An 18,064-nucleotide genomic window follows, 5' to 3' on the forward strand; every position below is an offset into this window, starting at 1 on the left:
AATCAAGATCTCCCTTTACTTGGACGATTGGCTGCTTGGGGCCCAGTTGAAAGAGAAATGTTCAGAGGACCTTCAAAAGACTCTTCTCTCCTAGCCCAGGAGCTGGGATTGATGATCAAAGTTCAGAAGTCTCAGTTGATTCTGTCACAACAGATTCTTTATTTAGGGATAATAATATACTCTCAGAGTTTTCAGGTTTTCCTTCACTGAAGAGAATACAGTCTTGCCTCAAGATAGTGCACAGATTTCTTCTTCTGGACCAATGCTCAGCCAACGAATGGATGAGTCTTCTCGGGACGTTATCGTCCATAGAACAATTCATACCCCTGGGCAGACTTCATATAAGAATGCTCTAATTCTTCTTAAGAATCAGTAATTCTTCTTAAGAATCAGTTTGGACAGGAAAAAATACCCAGACTCTTTCGGGTTCCGAGTAACTCCAGAGATAAAAGAGGATCTGCGTTGGTGGAGCTTAGAAGGGAGGTTGTCGCAAGGGAAATCTCTCCCTCCGTTAAACCCCAACCTAGACTTCTCGGATGCGTCGAGCCTAGGTTGGGGAGCTCTGTTGGGAGACAAGGAATTTTTTGTGATAAAATTATTAAAATACTCGGGTAGTGCTTGAGTTACAATATTTTGCCTTACAATAATTCAATTTTGCAATGGGGTAAGCAATTAATACTGATACGACAATATTTATGAAATATCTTTAAATTTTAAGCAGGCGCAGGCAGCAGAGTGCAATCAGGCAGCAAGAGAAACCAAATTACAATAGACCAACTTCTTTTATGGCTGTACACATTTATGCAAGAGTATAACGTTACTAACAATACTTTTATCATTCTCGTTTACTTTTTTTTACTGGAAGATGAGATAGAGAGATGAGAAGTTGGTCTATTGTAATTTGGTTTCCCTCTCTGCCTGATTGTACTCTGCTGCCCGCGCCCGCTTAAAATTTAAAGATATTTCATAAATATTGTCGTATCAGTATTAATTGCTTACCCCATTGCAAAATCGAATTATTGTAAGGCAAAATATTGTAACTCAAGTACTACCTGAGTATTTTAATAATTTTATCACAAAAAAGTGCATTTAGTCATGAAAATGAGATGAAAATACAGTAATTAGCAAATATTTCTCAGTGAAAAGTACTGTGAATGGGCGACTTTTCAGTGGATAATATGTATATATGTTCCATAGAGAAATCCGCAAATAGGTGAGTCCGCGAATCGTCCAGCGCTCGTAGGTGCCCAGCAACTTCCAAGCATCCAGTGGCTCCAGAGTGCCCTCCCCGATGCTCCTAGATGGAAGGAAGAAGAAATACCGAAGGTCCAAAGGAGGTTAGTGGGGTTTACCCAGAGGAAGCCATGTCTGCGGTAGAACCTGTCACTCAGTTCGTGTAGTGGAAGACCCTCAGACTGCCGTTGGAAGGGCGTCCCTTTTAGTGCCCACTAGTTGTCATCATACTCAAAATTAGCCCTGACAAGAGGCATTCTAGGTGTTTTCCATGGGTCATCCCGACCCATGAAGAGATATAGTGACAACGAGATGTCTCCTATTGCGTTCCAACAGACTAGAGATTCTTCTCTTGGCGACATACGACAGTCATAGTCTCCAAGTGCTCAGCACCTGCTCCTGAGCGCCCACTGTCTGCCTCTGCGTGCTTGGCACTGATTGCCAAAAGTTTGGTTTCAACTCCTGAGTGCCTGGCGCCGATTCCAGAACACTTGGCGCCTACTGCAGAGTGTTGATATCTATCCAGTACTTGATTCCTGCCTATGAACATTTATCACTCGCTCACTGACAGTTTTTTTTTAACGCACTGTTGTTCTATCTTAAACGCCAGTTCCCAGTTGAGTACCTGGCTCTGGTTTTTTCAAGTGACCAGTGCCAGTTCCTGATAACCTCGCACCAATTCTTCAGTATCAGTCTCCCACATCTGGGCGCCATACGGAGAGCATTAGTCTGTGTATAGAGAGGTTTCCTTTTTGGAGGACATTTATGTCCAGTATTTTTGAGCTTCCTGAAGAAAGCTCCCTCCTCTTAGACAGCAGGAGCTCTGGTTAAGAAGATAGAAGACTTCCAGTTTTTAGTTGAGAGACATTACCTTGGTTTGTCTGAGTCCTGTCCTGTGTGGGTAAGGATGATTGAGATGTCTTTTAGAGATCTCCACTCTTTATTTTAAAACCTCAAGAAGAGAAAACTTAGGTGCTCACTTACTGCTGAGGGAATCACACAGTCACATTCAGCCCTGTTATTTTCGCCTCCAGGCCTATGTTTCCTCTTCCCTCAGGACATAGTTGAGAGAACTGTCTGCTCTGCAGAAGGGTTTGGCTCAGTTTGTCAAGCCCACAGCTATGCCTGTGCTAGGTCTCCATATTTTCCGCGTATGTCTTCGGCCTGTGCGTGGTGTTATTGAGTCCATTATAATCGAGTCTGCTCGAATGTCCAAGTGTCTGCCAACTGTCAAAAAGTCCGCATGGTTATAGAGGGATGAATGAATTTTTACTTAGCATTTCCCAACGTTCTGTGAGAGAGAGAGAGAGAGAGAGAGAGAGAGAGAGAGAGAGAGAGAGAGAGAGAGAGAAATTGTCGTTAGTGAGTGTTTCGGTTGTTGGAAGAGGGATAAGGGTCGTTAGTTGGAGTTTGTTTACGGCGCTGTCTGTGAAAATGTGGAGGAGATTTCGGTTTTGGGGGAGTCTTGAGTTGAAGTTCAACCTTGAAAGTGGACGGTCAGTTCGTCTGAGTTTTGGATACCGGTTACCGACATTGAGGTGCATGTGTCTCTTTCTTTTTGCTCGTTTGTTGGTTGAGAGTCTGTTTTCAGTTTTGTTTGTGTGGTTTTGTGTGCTGTGTTGGCAACCGTGGACACCTTAATCCATCTCCCAGCAACCGAGGATCAGGGTGAGTGTTGTGTGTGGTTATATGTTCTATCTGTGTTGTGTGTTGTTTTTGTGTTTTTGAATTCCGCCACATAATATTGGCGCCCAATGTGGGGCAACTGGTGTTGCAGTTGCAATTAAGATTGGTGGCGGGTAGTGTGACTGGAGGAAAGGCTGGAAGGGGAACTGGTGAGGTTGAGAGAGGAGAATGCATGGTTAAAGAGTGAGAATGAGAAATTGAGGCTTCAGTTGGAAGAGATGGTATCATTGGTAAAAGGAGCGAAAGAGGAAATGAAAGGGGAGATGAAAGAGTCAGAAGAGAGAATGGAAAAGAGGGTGGATAAAAAGTTGGAGGGAATGATGAAAGGTGTGGAAAAAATGGTGAAAGGTATGTTCAAGGGTGTTTTTGGAGAAGGGGCTGTTGGAGGCAGGTCCTCTGGAACGTGTGAAGGGGCAAGAGAGAAAGAAAAGGAGGAAGAAGTGAATGGAAGCGTGAGTGATGAAAGTGATGTGGGAATAGGAAGTAAGAAACGAGAGAATGAGAGGCAGGGTAAGGAAAAGGGAATGAAAAGCAAGGGAAGGAACAGGGGAAAGTAAGGATAAGTCAGGGGAAGAAAAAGGAAGAAGGGAAAAGGAAAGGAAACTGGTAAGAAGGGTAAGGAAGTGGAAAGGCAGGAAAGAAGGGAGAGGGTAAAGATAGTAGTGATAGTGAGGTGGATGGAGGTGAATGGATAAAAGTGGATAAAAAGAAGGGGAAGGAGAGTGTAATGAGTTAAGATGAATGTAAGTGCAGAAGTGGACTCTTTGTATTCGGAAGAGGGTATGAAAGGACAGAGTGAAAGTAGCGAAAGTGAGAATGAAAGTGAGAAAGAAGTGAGAAAGGCTATGTATGTGAGGGAGGTACCCGGTGTGAAAGGTATAATGAGTATGGAAGTAGGGATGTGCATGATTTCTTTAGGGAGTATGAAAGGTTTTGTCAGGATAAGTATGGGGAGAGTAAGAGAGTGTGGGCACGAGAATTAGGAGAATATTTGACTGGGTTTTGCTTTATATGTATAGGGTTATTATGAGTGTGGGAGATGTTGAGTATGACAAGGTGAAAGCTAGACTAGTTGAGCAAGCGAGGCGTATGAAAGCGAGTGTTAAGTATAAGAGGAAGAATGGATTTGATGAGGCAAGAATGAAAGCTGGGGAAACCTTGTCACTGTATGCTTGTAGGCTGGAGACGTTGGCGAGGAAGAAGTTTGGGGATGATGGGATAGATGAATGTAAGGAGTTAGTATGGAAGTTGTTAGGGACAGTGCCAGATGGAGTTAGAGAATTTGTGAACTTGAAGCGGAAGGAGAAGAAAAGATGGACGAGTGAAAGGTTGACTTGGGGAGAAATTTTGGAAATTGTAGAAGATTATGAGCTTGACAGGGTTATAAAAGAGAGCAGAAGTGTAAGTGTAAGGGCTGGGGTAGATGAGAGAGTGCCAGAGTTTGGAAGCTTTAGGGATGCAGTGTTGAGGGGCCCAATGAGAATGGCAGATAGTGTAACAGATAGGAGTGTAAGAGCAAGTAATGTGGAGGTGCCAGTGTGGATGAATGGTGGGTTTGTAAGGGAACAATGGGTTGGACGGGTTAGGGATAGTAGTGTACAAAGGGGAAGGTCGGTGAGTGGAAGTCGAGCAAAGTGTTTTAGATGTGGAAAGGAAGGACATACAAAGAATGAGTGTAGGTGGGCTTTAGGAGCGTGTTTTGGTGTGGGCAATCGGGACATTTGGTAAGTGAGTGTACGAAAGATAGGGGTTAAATGCTACAGGTGCGGACAGGTGGGTCATATTGCTAATGGTTGTAGGGGTACCCAGTGAATGTAATATGTGGCAACTGTGGTAAGAATGGGCATTATGTGAGAATGTGTTCAGAACCGAGAGTGAAGTGTGTCGAATGTGGAATGGAAGAGCATGTATCAAGTGTATGTAGACGAAAGAGGGTGACTGTGACAGCGAATTCGGGAAACTGAGTGTGAAGGGGGTTCAAATGGGTGGATCCTCCAGGATGCAAGCGGTGCGTGTGATGCATGTACGTGAGGGGTTGTTGCATGAGGGAGGCTTTGTTGAAAAGACTGACGAGTGCATGAGTGTGCAAGTGTGTTGTAAGGGAATAAGATTGATTGCGTTAGTAGATACTGGGTGTAGTATGAATGTCATATTTAAGAATGGATGTGAGAAATTGAGGAATACGTGTGAAATTAGGAATTGTCAGGGGGAAGTAAGAGGGATTGGAAATTTAGGGATAGCAGTGGTTGGAAGAGTGTGTGAACGGTTAGAAATTGGGGGTGTAATGATGGAAGAAAGTGATTTTTGTGTGATTGAGAGTACAAATGATAAATATGATATTTTATTGGGATGTGAGTTTTTGAAAAAATGCGGGATGGTGGTCCGTCCTAGTATGAATGTAATTGAATTACGTATGAAAGGGGATGTGCTTGGGGATTTGTATTTGGGGAAGGATGGTAGGGTTGAGCAAAAATTGTGGAAGACAGTGCCTGTAATTGCGACAGAGAGGGTAAAAGTGCCACATGAGATTGGAGAAGTTGTGAGTGTGAAAGTGGCATGGCCAGATAGCCTCGGGATAGCCAACAATGATAGTTGTGAGTATGTAGTTGAGGGAATAGACGTAAATAAATTAGTCAGGCCAAATGTGTGTATATGATGGGGTTTTGAACATGGGAGATCCGAGGGTATATATAACGTCGTTGCCGAGTGTCAGGAAGAAGCGAGTACGAGGAATATGTGAGGGAGATTGCGTGGGAATATTACGTACATTGGTGAATGTGGATGATGAGAGGTACGTGAAGGTACGGCAGGTGATGACAGGTGATTTGAAAGGAGTTAATGATTGGACATATGAGGAGTTGAAAGAAAGAGTAAAGGTAGATGAAAATGTAAGTGATAACATAAGAGAACGATTGAGGAAAATGTTGTGGGATAGGCATGGGGCGTTGAGTCGTGGAGACGAGGATTTTGGGGGATCAAAGCTTCCAGAATTTAAAATAGTTCTGGAAGACGACACCCCCATATATCAGCGTCCCCGACATTTTTCTCCGTCTATCAATCGTGAGATAGAGGAGCAGTGTGAGGAGCTTGAGAGGGTGGGAGTGATTGAAAGGAGTACGAGCGACTGGAATAGCACCATTGTACCGGTACGTAAGCCAGATGGAAGTTTGCGAATGTGCGTGGATTATCGGAAGGTGAATGAAGTAACTGTGAAAGAGCGATTCCCGATGAATGTGGTGTCTGATTGTGTGTACAAGATGAATGGAATGAAAGTGTTTACAAAATTAGATCTGGTAAGGGCTATTACCAGATGCCTCTGGAGGAAGGAGCAGGCATATTACGGCCTTTTCTAGTGGTTCCTGCCACTACCAGTTCCAAAGATTAAGTTTCGGACTGGCTAATCGCGCCTGCTGCCTTCCAAAGGGCAATGAATGTGGTTCTGGCTGGATTTGATCGCAAGAAGGTAACTGTTTTTATAGATGACATTTTGATTGCGAGTGAGACTGTAGAAGAGAATATGGAACTGCTTGAACAAGTGTTAGAAAGGTTGGAAGAAGTAGGAATAAAAGTAAAACTTGGAAAGTGTGCTTGGTTGGCTGGGGAGGTGGAATTCCTAGGGCATATGGTGAGTGGAAGAGGTGTAAGGAAGAGTGATAAGTTCGTGAACAAAGTAAGGGAATTTCCACGTCCCCGGACCGTGCGTGAGTTGAAAGGATTTCTAGGTTTAATTGAGTTTGGAAGGAAGTTTATAAGAGATTGTTCGGGGATCGGGAAACCACTGACTGAATGGACGGGGAAGAGAAATTGTGCAAGATTGAAATGGGATGAACAAATGATCGAAGCGTTCGGGAGATTGAAAGAGGAGGCTGCAAGAGACGTGACGTTGGCTTTCCCGGACTATAGTGAGAATGCGAGTAAACTAGAACTGTATACGGATGCAAGTAAATATAGTATGGGAGGATGCCTGGTACAAATGCAGAAGGCGAATGGGGAAGAACAATTGAGAGTAATTGCGTATGTGAGCAAGGCGTTTGGAAGGGCAGAGGTGAAATATTCGGTGATTGAAAAGGAATTGGCTGCTATAAGGTTTTGTGTGAAAGCGTTGAAAGTATTTTTGTATGGGGTGGATTTTGTAATACGGACGGACCATCGACCGCTAGTATATATGGTTAAAAAGGAGAGTGCGAATGCTAGAATTGCGAGAACGATAGAGGATTTGAATGAGTTTAGTTTTAAGGTAGAGTATGTACAAGGTAGACAGAATGTTGTTGCAGATGCTATGTCGCTTATGTGGACTGAACGAGATGATAGGGTTAGGAGCGACTGGGACCCGGACCGAGTACCTGTAGGATTTGTGGTAAAACAACAGTATGTAGGGGAGAATCGAGTGTGGGAATGTCTGTTTGGGGGGTTGAGTAATTTGGAAACGAATGGGTTGATTGACGGAGTACCTGCAAGCATGAACGAGTTACGTGAAAAGGTGATGAATGAAATGCCGGAAGGAGGAGTGCGCGAGGAAGGAAGGGAATTAGATGAGGAGGAAAAGTTAGTGAAAGTGTTGTTGGTAGTGGCTGAAATATTTAAAATTACAGTATATACGATTGTTCTTTGGATGGAATAGGTCAGTGGAGTATAAAGGAGGGGTGAATGAAAATGGTACGAATGTAATTTTAAATGTTCAATGTGGAAAGGATAATTGTAGCTGGCTGGTTAAGAAAGGTGATTGTGAGGAAAATGAGGGAATAAGGGGTACGGTTGAGGATATCGTTGAAGATGAATGTGATGAGGATGGTTGTGAGGAAGCTAAGCAGGTGAATGTAGCCATGAGAGCGTGTATGCATGAAGCGAAAGGTAAATTAGTAACGAATGTAGTGGTGAATCAGAGTGAATATTGTAGTTTGGTAGATACGGGAGCACAAGTGTCGTTAGTGAGTAGTACAGTAGTGAGTGAATTGGAAAGGTGCGATTGGGATGTAAAAAGAAAATTGAGTGTAAGGATACATGGTTTGGGACAAGGGAGTGTGTTAGTATGGGAGGAGGTACAATTAAAAATTCAGTTAGGGGGATTTGAAATAATACATAATTTTGTAGTCATGGATGAGAATGATATGCCAACATGTTTTTTATTAGGAATTGATTTTATGAGAATGCATGATATAAGTGTGGATGTCGGGAGGGGGATTTTAGGAAAGGGCGGCAGGGAAATAACGAAGGTTAAAGGAGGGGATGTGTCTAAAACTAGTTTTGTAGGTATGGTAGATATTGCAAGGAGTGAAAATGGTTTGTTGAGTGAAGAGGAAATTAAGCAGATGCAAAATCAGTGCATGAGAATAAGTATGTTAAGAGAGTGTGTGTTAGAGGGTGTAAGAGTAGGAAGTTGGCTGTATGAGTTAGAAGTGTATAAGCGAAGTGCTAAGAGATTTGTTGTATGTAAAGGTATAGTTTATTTTTTGCATCAGGAAGGAATGTGGGATGGGGAAGTGTATGTTCCAGTGTTTTCGGAAGATGCAGCCATGGGTATGTGTTTATTAGTGCATGATAGGTTTGGGCATCTGGGGAAAAATAAATTATGGGAATGTATGAGAGAGAGATTGTATGTGCCTGGATTGAATAAAATTTGTGCAGATGTAGCGATTACGTCTGCGGACTGTCAGAAGGGTAAGTATCAAAGTGTGCATGCGAATCCACCTGTGTTGCGATTGCAGATGAAAGGGTTATTTGAGATGGTTGTGATTGATTGTGTGTCGTTGCCTGTGACTGCTAGAGGACATGTGGGAATGGTTGTAATGGTAGATCATTTGAGTAAGTTTGTGTATGCAGTAGCGATTCGGAACAAAAAGAGTGAGACTGTAGCGAGAATGGTGGGTCAAGTGATGTTGCCAATGTGTGTGTTCGACGCGAATGTTGAGTGATAATGGGCCTGAATTTGTTGGATGGGAGTTTGAGCAAATGTTGCGTGATTGGGGCATAGAGCATGTGTACTCTACGCCGTAAATGCCCAGTGCGAATGGATTGGCGGAACGAACGGTGAGAACGTTGACAGAGATATTACGTATGATGAGTGAATGTGATAATGATTGGGATGTAAATGTTGGGCGAGCGTTGTGGGTATACAACGCCACCGTGCATAAGGGTATTGGTATGTCTCCGTGTAAATGTGTGTTAAATTTTGAAAAGATAGTGAGACCGAGATTGGGTATATCTGAGAATGATAGGGAGGTATGGAAGAAGGCGCATGAGAGGTTTGAAAGTTACAAGGTGGGCGAGAAAGTGTTGAAAGAAGTAATCGAGAAAGGGCGGTTGAATGTAAATAAAGTGCGTGAAAAATTTGAGGGTCCGTATGAAGTGTTGGAAGTTGGTCCCAGTGGGCTTAGTTATGTTGTAGGGGAAGTATGTGTAGATGGTAGTGTGAGAGAAATACGAGCGCATCATAACCAATTGCATAGATGGAAGGATGTACCGGAATATGTGAGAGAGAATGGGGTGTATAAATGGTTGAAATCGAATGTGGGTGAACCAAGTATGCATGAGAGCTTGTGTATGGAGGATCAGCAATTGGTTTTGATAGAGTATGGTAGGAAACGTAAGAAAGGGAAGAACGTAAGTGAACGGAATGATCGTAAGTTGTGTGATAGGGGTGTGAGTGCCAAAGTGAAAATGAGTGATAAAGCGCGTAATACGGATGAATGGGATGGTATGAATAGAACGTATAGCATATGCGGGTTTGATATAACTGAGTTGACTGAACATGTAGGGGTGAGTGAACGGTTGTAGGTGAGCGAAAGTGTAAGAGTAAGAGAGCGTAGCAGTAATAGATGAGTGATTGAAAGCATGAATGAATCGTTGCAAGAATTGGAAAGGTCAATGAGCGAATGGGATGGGTTAGTTGAAGAATTGGGGGAGGTATTTGGGAACAAGTTAGAGGGTATAGATGAGACTGGATGAAATTGAGAGTGGTAATAGTGAAGAAGATAGCGTGAATCTGAGAGAGAATGGAGGAGAAAATGTAAATCTGAATGTTGCTGGAAGAGAGAGCGAGTCTTGAGAGAATGATTGCGTGCCCGCAAACGCGTTCTAAAGGACCTGCTAGTGAGCATCCGTGGGTGTTGCGTAAGGCAATTTGAATGCAGTGTGAAAAGTGTTGGTTGGAAAATGCTAAAAGGGGTAGAATTATAGAGGGATGAATGAATTTTTAATCCGTTTGAGATGGTTTTGTAAAGTAACGTAAGTTTTTTGAGAGAGAGAGAGAGAGAGCGAATGTAATTGTCGTTAGTGAGTGTTTTGGTTGTTGGAAGAGGGATAAGGGTCGTTAGTTGGAGTTTGTTTACGGCGCTGTCTGTCTGTGAAAATGTGAAGGAGATTTCGGTTTTGGGGGAGTCTTGAGTTGAGGTTCAACCTTGAAAGTGGACGGTCAGTTCGTCTGAGTTTTGGATACCGGTTACCGATATTGATGGTGCATGTGTCTATTTCTTTTTGCTCGTTTGTTGGTTAAGAGTCTGTTTTCAGTTTTGTTTGTGTGGTTTTGTGTGCTGTGTTGGCAACCGTGGACACCTTAATCCATCTCCCAGCAACCGAGGATCAGGGTGAGTGTTGTGTGTGGTTATATGTTCTATGTATCTGTGTTGTGTGTTGTTGTGTTTTTGAATTCTGCCACAGGGTTGGCAGCTAGTCCGCACGGTGGTCTGTGGGTCAAGACAAGGATATGCAGGTTCCCTTGGTTGTCTGTGAGACCGCTTAGTAGTCAGCGAATCTGCACGGCCTGCAAAGCCCCATTTTTCTCTTAGAATAGAAGACAAAATTCAGGATAGAGATGAACCAGACAATCCTGTCATCCACTCTCCAAGGGTATTTGGATGGAGACCTGAGTTATACAGGAAGTATCCTTCCATGTCCCAGCTGGACTCTGGGAGTATCTCAAGTCTGTCTGCCAGGACTTAGTCCTCTAGTACAAGGATCTGTGTTCTGCCCTCTCTATGGCAAGCCTATTCTCAAGTCCTCACTCCTCTAGCATTTAACTCTATGTTCTGGAACATCATTCTTTACCTGGACAACAGGTTGGACTTACAGTACAGTAGTGGCTGTCCAGACATAAACCATTGGAAGGTAAGTGCCTTCATACTACAAACCCAGATGTAGTTTTCCATTCAAACACCTAGGATCTGGGTTGGGGAGCCTACTTGGGGAACTGGGTAGTTTCCAGGACACGGCCCTCGGAAGAACAGAATCTTCGCAGATTGCTAAAACCTTTTCACTTCAACGCTTATCGACCCTATTGCACTCCTAGACTGTGGTAATCTTGTTACAAGACCACAGTCCTAAGTGTATTCTCATCTCTGTCAGATAGCAGAAAGCTTTTCATTTAAGGTTTCAACGCTTATCGACCCTATTTCACTCCTAGACTGTGGTAATCTTGTCACAAGACCACAGTCCTAAGTATATTCTCATCTCTGTCAGATAGCTGAAAGCTTTGCACTCGTGGCTTCAATGCTTCTCGAATTTTTTCACACCTAGACTATGGTAATCTTGGTTCAATACCACAGTCCTTAGGCATATGGAAAAGAAAGACATAGGGAGACTCACTCTCTCTCTCATCTCTCTCTCTTTCCCACCATTCAGCAGAGAACTCCTATGATGGGCATATCAAGTTGAGTTTTCCAGTCACTCGACCTTTCAGGGCACACGAATTAGTTAAGGCAGATGCACAGAGCTGTCAGAAGCATGTCCTTCCCACCAAGTGGACTTTGGATCCCCTGGTCTGGCGGAATCTGTGGAATCTATGCGACAGGTCGATTATGGCCTGGTTTGCCACCTCAAGGAACCGTTGCCTTCCTCATTTCGTTCTCCAATCCTAGACCCTCTTGCATGGGCAACTGATGCCATGCTGCAAGTTAGGTCCAACCTGGACCTTTAATGCCGTTCCGCATTCCAACTTGGTCAAGAAAGGGCTTAACAAGTTTTCAGGTTCATTGCAATGGAATGATGGCACTCTTAGCCCTGTTCTGGACCATGAATATTGGTTCCTGAACCAGATATGGTTGTTGGTGGACTCAGACAACCTCACTTCAAAAGATACCACTAAAGGTAGGACAACTCTTTTCTCAGACAGATTTACAGACTGTCCGGGAGCCTTGCCTGGAAGAAGTGAATTTTTCAAGACCGACTGCGGAGACTGTTGCGAGATGCAGACAGCAGTCTTCTTGCTAAGTGCTCCAATCTAAGTAGGCAGTCTTCCGTTGATGGTGTAATGGCTATAACATCTTAGATAGCGGAACTCCTCATATACCTGAGGACCGCCAAGGGGCTCTCTTCTTCCACCTTCAATGGGCATAGAGCAATGCTAGGCTTCGTATGTAAACACAAAGGTCTAGTTTTATCTTTTAAACCAAGATCTTAGCAAACCATGAAGTCTTTAGAGACTTCCAAGGCAGAAAGGAGTCTACTCCATATATTGGAATTTGGACGTAGCTCTTGAGTGGTTAACAGGCCCCTCTATTGAGCCTCTCCATTCCACGACTCTTAACTTAACTAGAAAACTCTGTTCCTTGAGTCCTAGCAAATGCCAAATGAGTTAGTGAGCTTCAGACTATAGACAAGCCAGCAGATTCTGCTCTGGGAGAACACAGTCTGTGAACAGGATCCATGCTTTCTCCCTTAAGTGATTGTTGGACATCTCTGGCTCTGACAGAGTGAGCGAAATGTCTAGTTTGAGCTTTTAGGTTTTACCTGAAAAAGCTTTTTAATCAGAGGGCCATCCATACCTAGCGTGTCTGGGGAAGATCCTGTCTCGCCCTCGGTCTATGAATGCATTGTCCTTCATCTCCAATGAACTTTGTTTTTGAGACTCACTCTCAGATTCAGGAGAACGATTTGTCTACCTGTTGAAGGAAAGCTAAGATGCCAGAATTGCCTCTACCTCATTAGCTTTCAGGCTCAATATGTCACTCACTGCCGTTTGGCAATCGGCCCACTGGAAGTATAATAGTTCTTCACTTCTAAGTTTTCCTTGAAGTCAAAACAGTGTTTGAAAATTTTGCAGTACCCTGGGACCATTATTAGTAATTGGCATGGCACTGAGGGAGGAAGCAGAGGATTTTCTCCTCCTATCTCTTCACCTTGTAGTAGGGTACAGAATTTTTGGGGAGGAGGGTGAGGGCGATTACAGTGTACCTGGAGCACCCACCACTCTCAGTGTATGGGTAATTGTTTTATTTCAGTGTAGGTGACAAAGTTATCTGGTTGTTTTTATTTTTTGGTACTGTGCCCAGGGCAAGGGCACTTAATGATGCTTTGCCAAAAAACGGAATACTCCTTGGCTGTAAAGCTCCCACTTAAGTAGGGGTGATCCTCAGCTATACTACCACACCACTACAAGTTAAGATGGGCACCAACCAGAGGCAGCATTCTCTTGCAGTGACTCTCATTGTTTTCCAATGCTGGCAGCTTTGTTCTCTTTCAAATTCATTACTTATCTTAATGTTTTGGAATGGAATATGTCCATGTATCCCACCTCCTGTCAATGTGGGAATCAGCTGTGTAATTAATTGGTAAGTTACTTGTATGAAAATTTTATTTTCATAACAAAATTAAGTTTCATTTATACTAACCAAGTAATTACAGAGTCAGCCCACCCTCCTCCCCTCCGACAGACATAAGAGCAGAAACAGAATGAGGCTGTCTGCTAATTCCTAGTATTCCCGTTAGTGGGTGGGACTGGTCACCTACACTAGCAATCAGAGGACTACCATGGATTTTAAAATTTAAGCTGCCACATGAGTGGAAAGTATGGCTATGCAGTTACTTGGTAAGTATTTTTGAAACTTAATTTTATTATGAAAATAACATTTTTGGTGCAGAGTTACTTACGTTTTTTATTGTTTGCAGGTTTTAGCTACACAAATGAAACATTTTAATGAGTCAAGAGATTTAGACAAAATATCAAAACTTCAGGGAGAAGTCAGTGATGTAAAAGATGTTTTAGTCAAAAGTATAGGTAAGTACTGAAATCACATTATAATTGCAGTAAAAGAGGCAAACTCCTTTTTTTAAGGGGAAACTTACCCTCTATCATTTGCTTTATTTGCGACTACTTGGCATGGGGTTCTGCAAGTGTTAAAATTGAAAGTTATTAATGAACACTCCTGATAGTTACCCCACTTTTTGGAGGGTAGGGGTAGGACAAAAACTAATTTATTTGTCATTCTTCTCTTGTTGATGAAACCAGCCGGTTGTGTAGACAATTGCTCTGAAATTTGGATTTGTTATTTTGGTTTAACGAATTGGACCATCTGGATTTGGATTGTATTTGGCAATATGGATTCTTTTCAATCTTCCCTATTGAAATCTGTTAGATTTTGTAAGGTATGTGGTTGTAAGGCCAGATTTGGTTAATTGAAGTGTGATACGAACTATGCATTGATCATCAAGGGGCAAATTGTGATTCAGACAACCATTGTGATCATTGAAGGATTGGTCTTTGGAAGAGATAGAGAAGGTGATAAATTGCTGAATCAAAAGAGAGAAGGATAGACTTACAAAGTTGGTAAAGAGAACGGCTGTCTTGAAACTAGGTCTTCTTTAGAATTAATGCCTGGTCAAGAAGATAGAGGTAAGTCTATAGACTCTTCTCAAGTGGATATAGATCCTTCTACACCCATAATATCACCCCAGGGTAGTAGGTTAGATTTAATGCAGTCAGGTATTGATTTGGTTAAATCTAGAATTGAATTTTTGTGTAACAATTTGAATCTTTTGCATTGAATGTGTCTAGTGCATTGGCAGGTACAGTGTCCCCTCATTCCTTTGGCTGCTCTGTTGATGCAGCCTTGCCTGTCACCTCTGCCCCCCTGCCAACAGGCCTGGTAGTTCCGGGGTTTCCAGAAGGGGACTAACACCCCAGGATGTTCAAGGACTGTGCCTTCTGTCTCCTGCCTTTGCTTCTCAGTTCTCCATGGACAAAGTTAGATCACAGTCACATATGGTAGGTCTAGATCTTCGTGTTTAACCCTGTTGTCCCATGGTTATTCTGGTGATTCGTCCAACCCAGGTAACCAATCATGATCCATAGTGAATGCTGCTGTTGAGCTTGCAACCATTGCTAGGAGCCCTGAGTCTGTAGGTGGGCAGTCAGGTAGTAAGCATTCATGCCAGTTCACCCCTTCAGTCAATGATAACCAATAATCCAAGTTTTGTTTTTGACAAGGCCACTGTCATGTCTGTGCCTGGGCTTTTGTGGCCTTAATGGACTGCATTTCAAGCTTAGGCTAAGCCTGCCAGATATTTGCATTCACCTGTGGGTCCATTGGTTTCCACTAGGCGATCAAGGCACTGGGAGGCAGTGAGTCTGTACAGCCATAAGCGAGTCCGCATGGGTATCAGCAAGGCCACACGGGTGTTAGCGAGTCTGCATGAGGTGTCATTGAGTCCGCACAGTGCGAGAGCTTTTGACTTTCAAGCTTGTTCTGGGGCTACTTTGATTTCTGATGAAGAAGACTTATGGACCTGGCTCTTCCTGACAGCATTTTCCTTCGCCTCCTATACAGGAAGAGGAGCATTTAGATCTGTCTCCTGAGTTTTAAGGAATTGGTTCAGTTTATGCTTAGATATTTGTAGTTCTTCCTTTAAGCTATCGGATTTTGTACTTAGGAGATTTGACTTAATTGCAAATGTTTTGCCTAAGAGATTTTCTTCTTAAAAGTCCCCTCTATTGTCTCCCTTGCTGCCTGCTAGGAAGACTAGGGAGTACTGAACAAGGGCTTTTTGCTCCCTTTTCTCATGATCCAGCTGTTTTATCCATGTTTTTCCCTGCCAAGAGAGGCACAATTGCATCTGCTAAGTGGCATTTCTTGATTCAAGAGGCTGAGAATAAGTATAAGAGCTTGGCTAATGCCATCGAAGCTATGTCCTTTAGTGAATTGTGCTGAACACTGTTGAACAGTGTTTGAAGGAGTTTTGGTGGATTTCTTTCTCCTTGGGCCAGGGAGCTTTTGGTAAGCCCTAAGGGTTTTTGTTTCCCTAGACAAGGCATTTCATTAAGTGATAGGTGAACTGTCTCATATCACTAGCAACCTCAAAGTTCACACAATGCTCTCTGATGGTTCCTTCTGTCTCCCTGCTTAGCAGACAGTCATTGGTTTCAGCTTAACCCTTTGGGAAGAAGATGATAGATGACAAGCTATCTGTGCCTATAGCTGCAGAGACAGGAAAAACCAAAATAGTACTTTTTGTCATCAGTCCCAGGCCACTAAAGGGAAGTTTCCTATCTCCTCCCCTTGCTATAAAAGCACTGGGCAATTCTACCTCTTTTCCTTGGTCTTCCTTCCTGGGCTTAAGAAGGAAGAAGTGTCCTTTTAGCAGCAAGGTTCCAGATCTCATTCTGCCAAAGGGGGATGTGCAATCCCTCCACTAATATCAAGAATCGTAAGTCTGATAAAGTATAGCTCTTTGAGCCCTTGTGTGCCTGTGGGTGGTAGGTTGGGCCACTTGAGCATGGGAACACTTAGATGTAGTTGCCTGGGTAAAGAAAGTTCTTTGGAAGGTTATTGCATTCCTTTCAGGTGTTCACTGCCTTTTCAACCATCTCATAACCTTTCAGTCATGCAGAGCAACCTAGATAAGAGACAGGTGTTGAGTCGGAAGTCTTTTTTTTTTTATTAGAGAAGGCAGCATTAGAGGAAGTACTGGCCACTTTGCTGGGCATTTACAACAGGCTATTCCTAGTTCTAAAGGTCAAGGGAGGTTGGAGGCCAATCCTAGACATATCCAGGCTCAACCTCTGTGTCCAACTGTTCACCTTTTTTCCATGGAATCAGCCTCCACAGTCTTTAGCTGACATGGAGAAAGGTGCTTGGATGTTTACAGTGGACATAAAAGATGAGTAGTACTTTCCTGTCCCCATTCACCAACTTTCAAGGAAGTTCCTACACTTTGTCTTTGGGGGAAATTCATATCAATGTCGAGCTGTTTGTTTCAGGCTGAGTTCCATACCCCAAGTTTTCCCCTTTGCGAATGGCTTCATTTACTAGGAGTAAAAATACTAATGTGTACCTGGGCAACTGGATTATCTTTGCGAAGTCCCTAAAGGATTGCCTGAGGGCAAGAGAGTTTGTCCTGGGCTTGTTAAAAGTAAAAGCCCTAGGGTTACTAATAAATGTCACAAAGTCATCTTTGGAACCTACGCAAAGAATAACCTGCCTGGGCGTGGTGATTGATACGATTCTTTTCAAGGTTTTTCCGACACAAGCTCGAGTAGACAATCTGTTATTAATCATGAGAGAATTCTCCTCCTCAGAGAGCATGCCAGCTAATGCTGGTTGTTGTTGTTATTATTATTATTATTATTATTATTATTATTATTATTATTATTATTATTACAGTATTCAGAAGATGAACCCTATTCATATGGAACAAGCACATAGGGGCCATTGACTTGAAATTCAAGCTTGCAAAGAATATGGTATTCATTAGGAAGAAGTAAGAGGAGGTAAAGGGAGATAAATAAAGAAGAGATCCCACTTTTTAAAAGAGAAAATAAATTAATAGATAAAAATGTATTAAAATGCAAGAAGAATAGCATCTTCGCTTGAACTACTAAAGTTACAGTTGCACGAGCCAGCCCTATGAGAGCTGGTAGTCAGCTCATTGGTCTGGTTAAACTATTTCATTAGTAATAATAATCCCATTGCATGACATCCTTTGGGAGGCTGCTCCACAGTCCAACGGTGTGAGGAATAAAGGACCTCTGGAACTGAGAGGTTTGACAGCAAGGCACATTGACTGTATATTGGTGCTGCTGTTCAACCACATGTCTTCTCTGGGTGCTTGACTGTGGATGAGACCTCTTCAGACGCATTTGAGAGGCACTGGCACAGAGAGCGACTCGGCCAAACCCTGAGCTGGAGCCATGGAGCCAAGAACTGATCTCTTACCATTGTTGGTAGATGTCCACGGTAGTGCTTCTTGCAGGGAAGTCCCTAGAGTTCCTGATTCCCCAAGCCCAGACCTCTCACTGTATTCAGTTGCCTTGTATGAGGATGGGGGTGTGGTTATCGAGAACCAAGTCGCTTCAGGGATGTGGTCACAAGTAGAAGCGAGTTTTCACATTAACTGCAAGTTGTTGGCTGTCCTGAAGGCACTTAAAGACCTGGAT

At 43.1% G+C, this 18,064-nt stretch overlaps 1 protein-coding gene across 8 annotated transcripts in view; it reads left to right on the plus strand.

Moving 5' to 3' along the window:
• Positions 1-18,064, plus strand: part of LOC136829995 (vesicle-associated membrane protein 7-like) — a 140,033-nt gene that overhangs the window by 100,805 nt on the left and 21,164 nt on the right. For all 8 annotated transcript variants that reach the window (XM_067089201.1, XM_067089210.1, XM_067089184.1 and 5 more), the window contains one exon: positions 13,801-13,909. In XM_067089201.1, the coding sequence (XP_066945302.1) occupies positions 13,801-13,909 (109 nt within the window). The remainder of the gene's footprint in view (positions 1-13,800; positions 13,910-18,064) is intronic.

The sequence above is a fragment of the Macrobrachium rosenbergii genome, chromosome 4 (assembly GCF_040412425.1).
Source record: "Macrobrachium rosenbergii isolate ZJJX-2024 chromosome 4, ASM4041242v1, whole genome shotgun sequence".
Taxonomy (NCBI): domain Eukaryota; kingdom Metazoa; phylum Arthropoda; class Malacostraca; order Decapoda; family Palaemonidae; genus Macrobrachium; species Macrobrachium rosenbergii.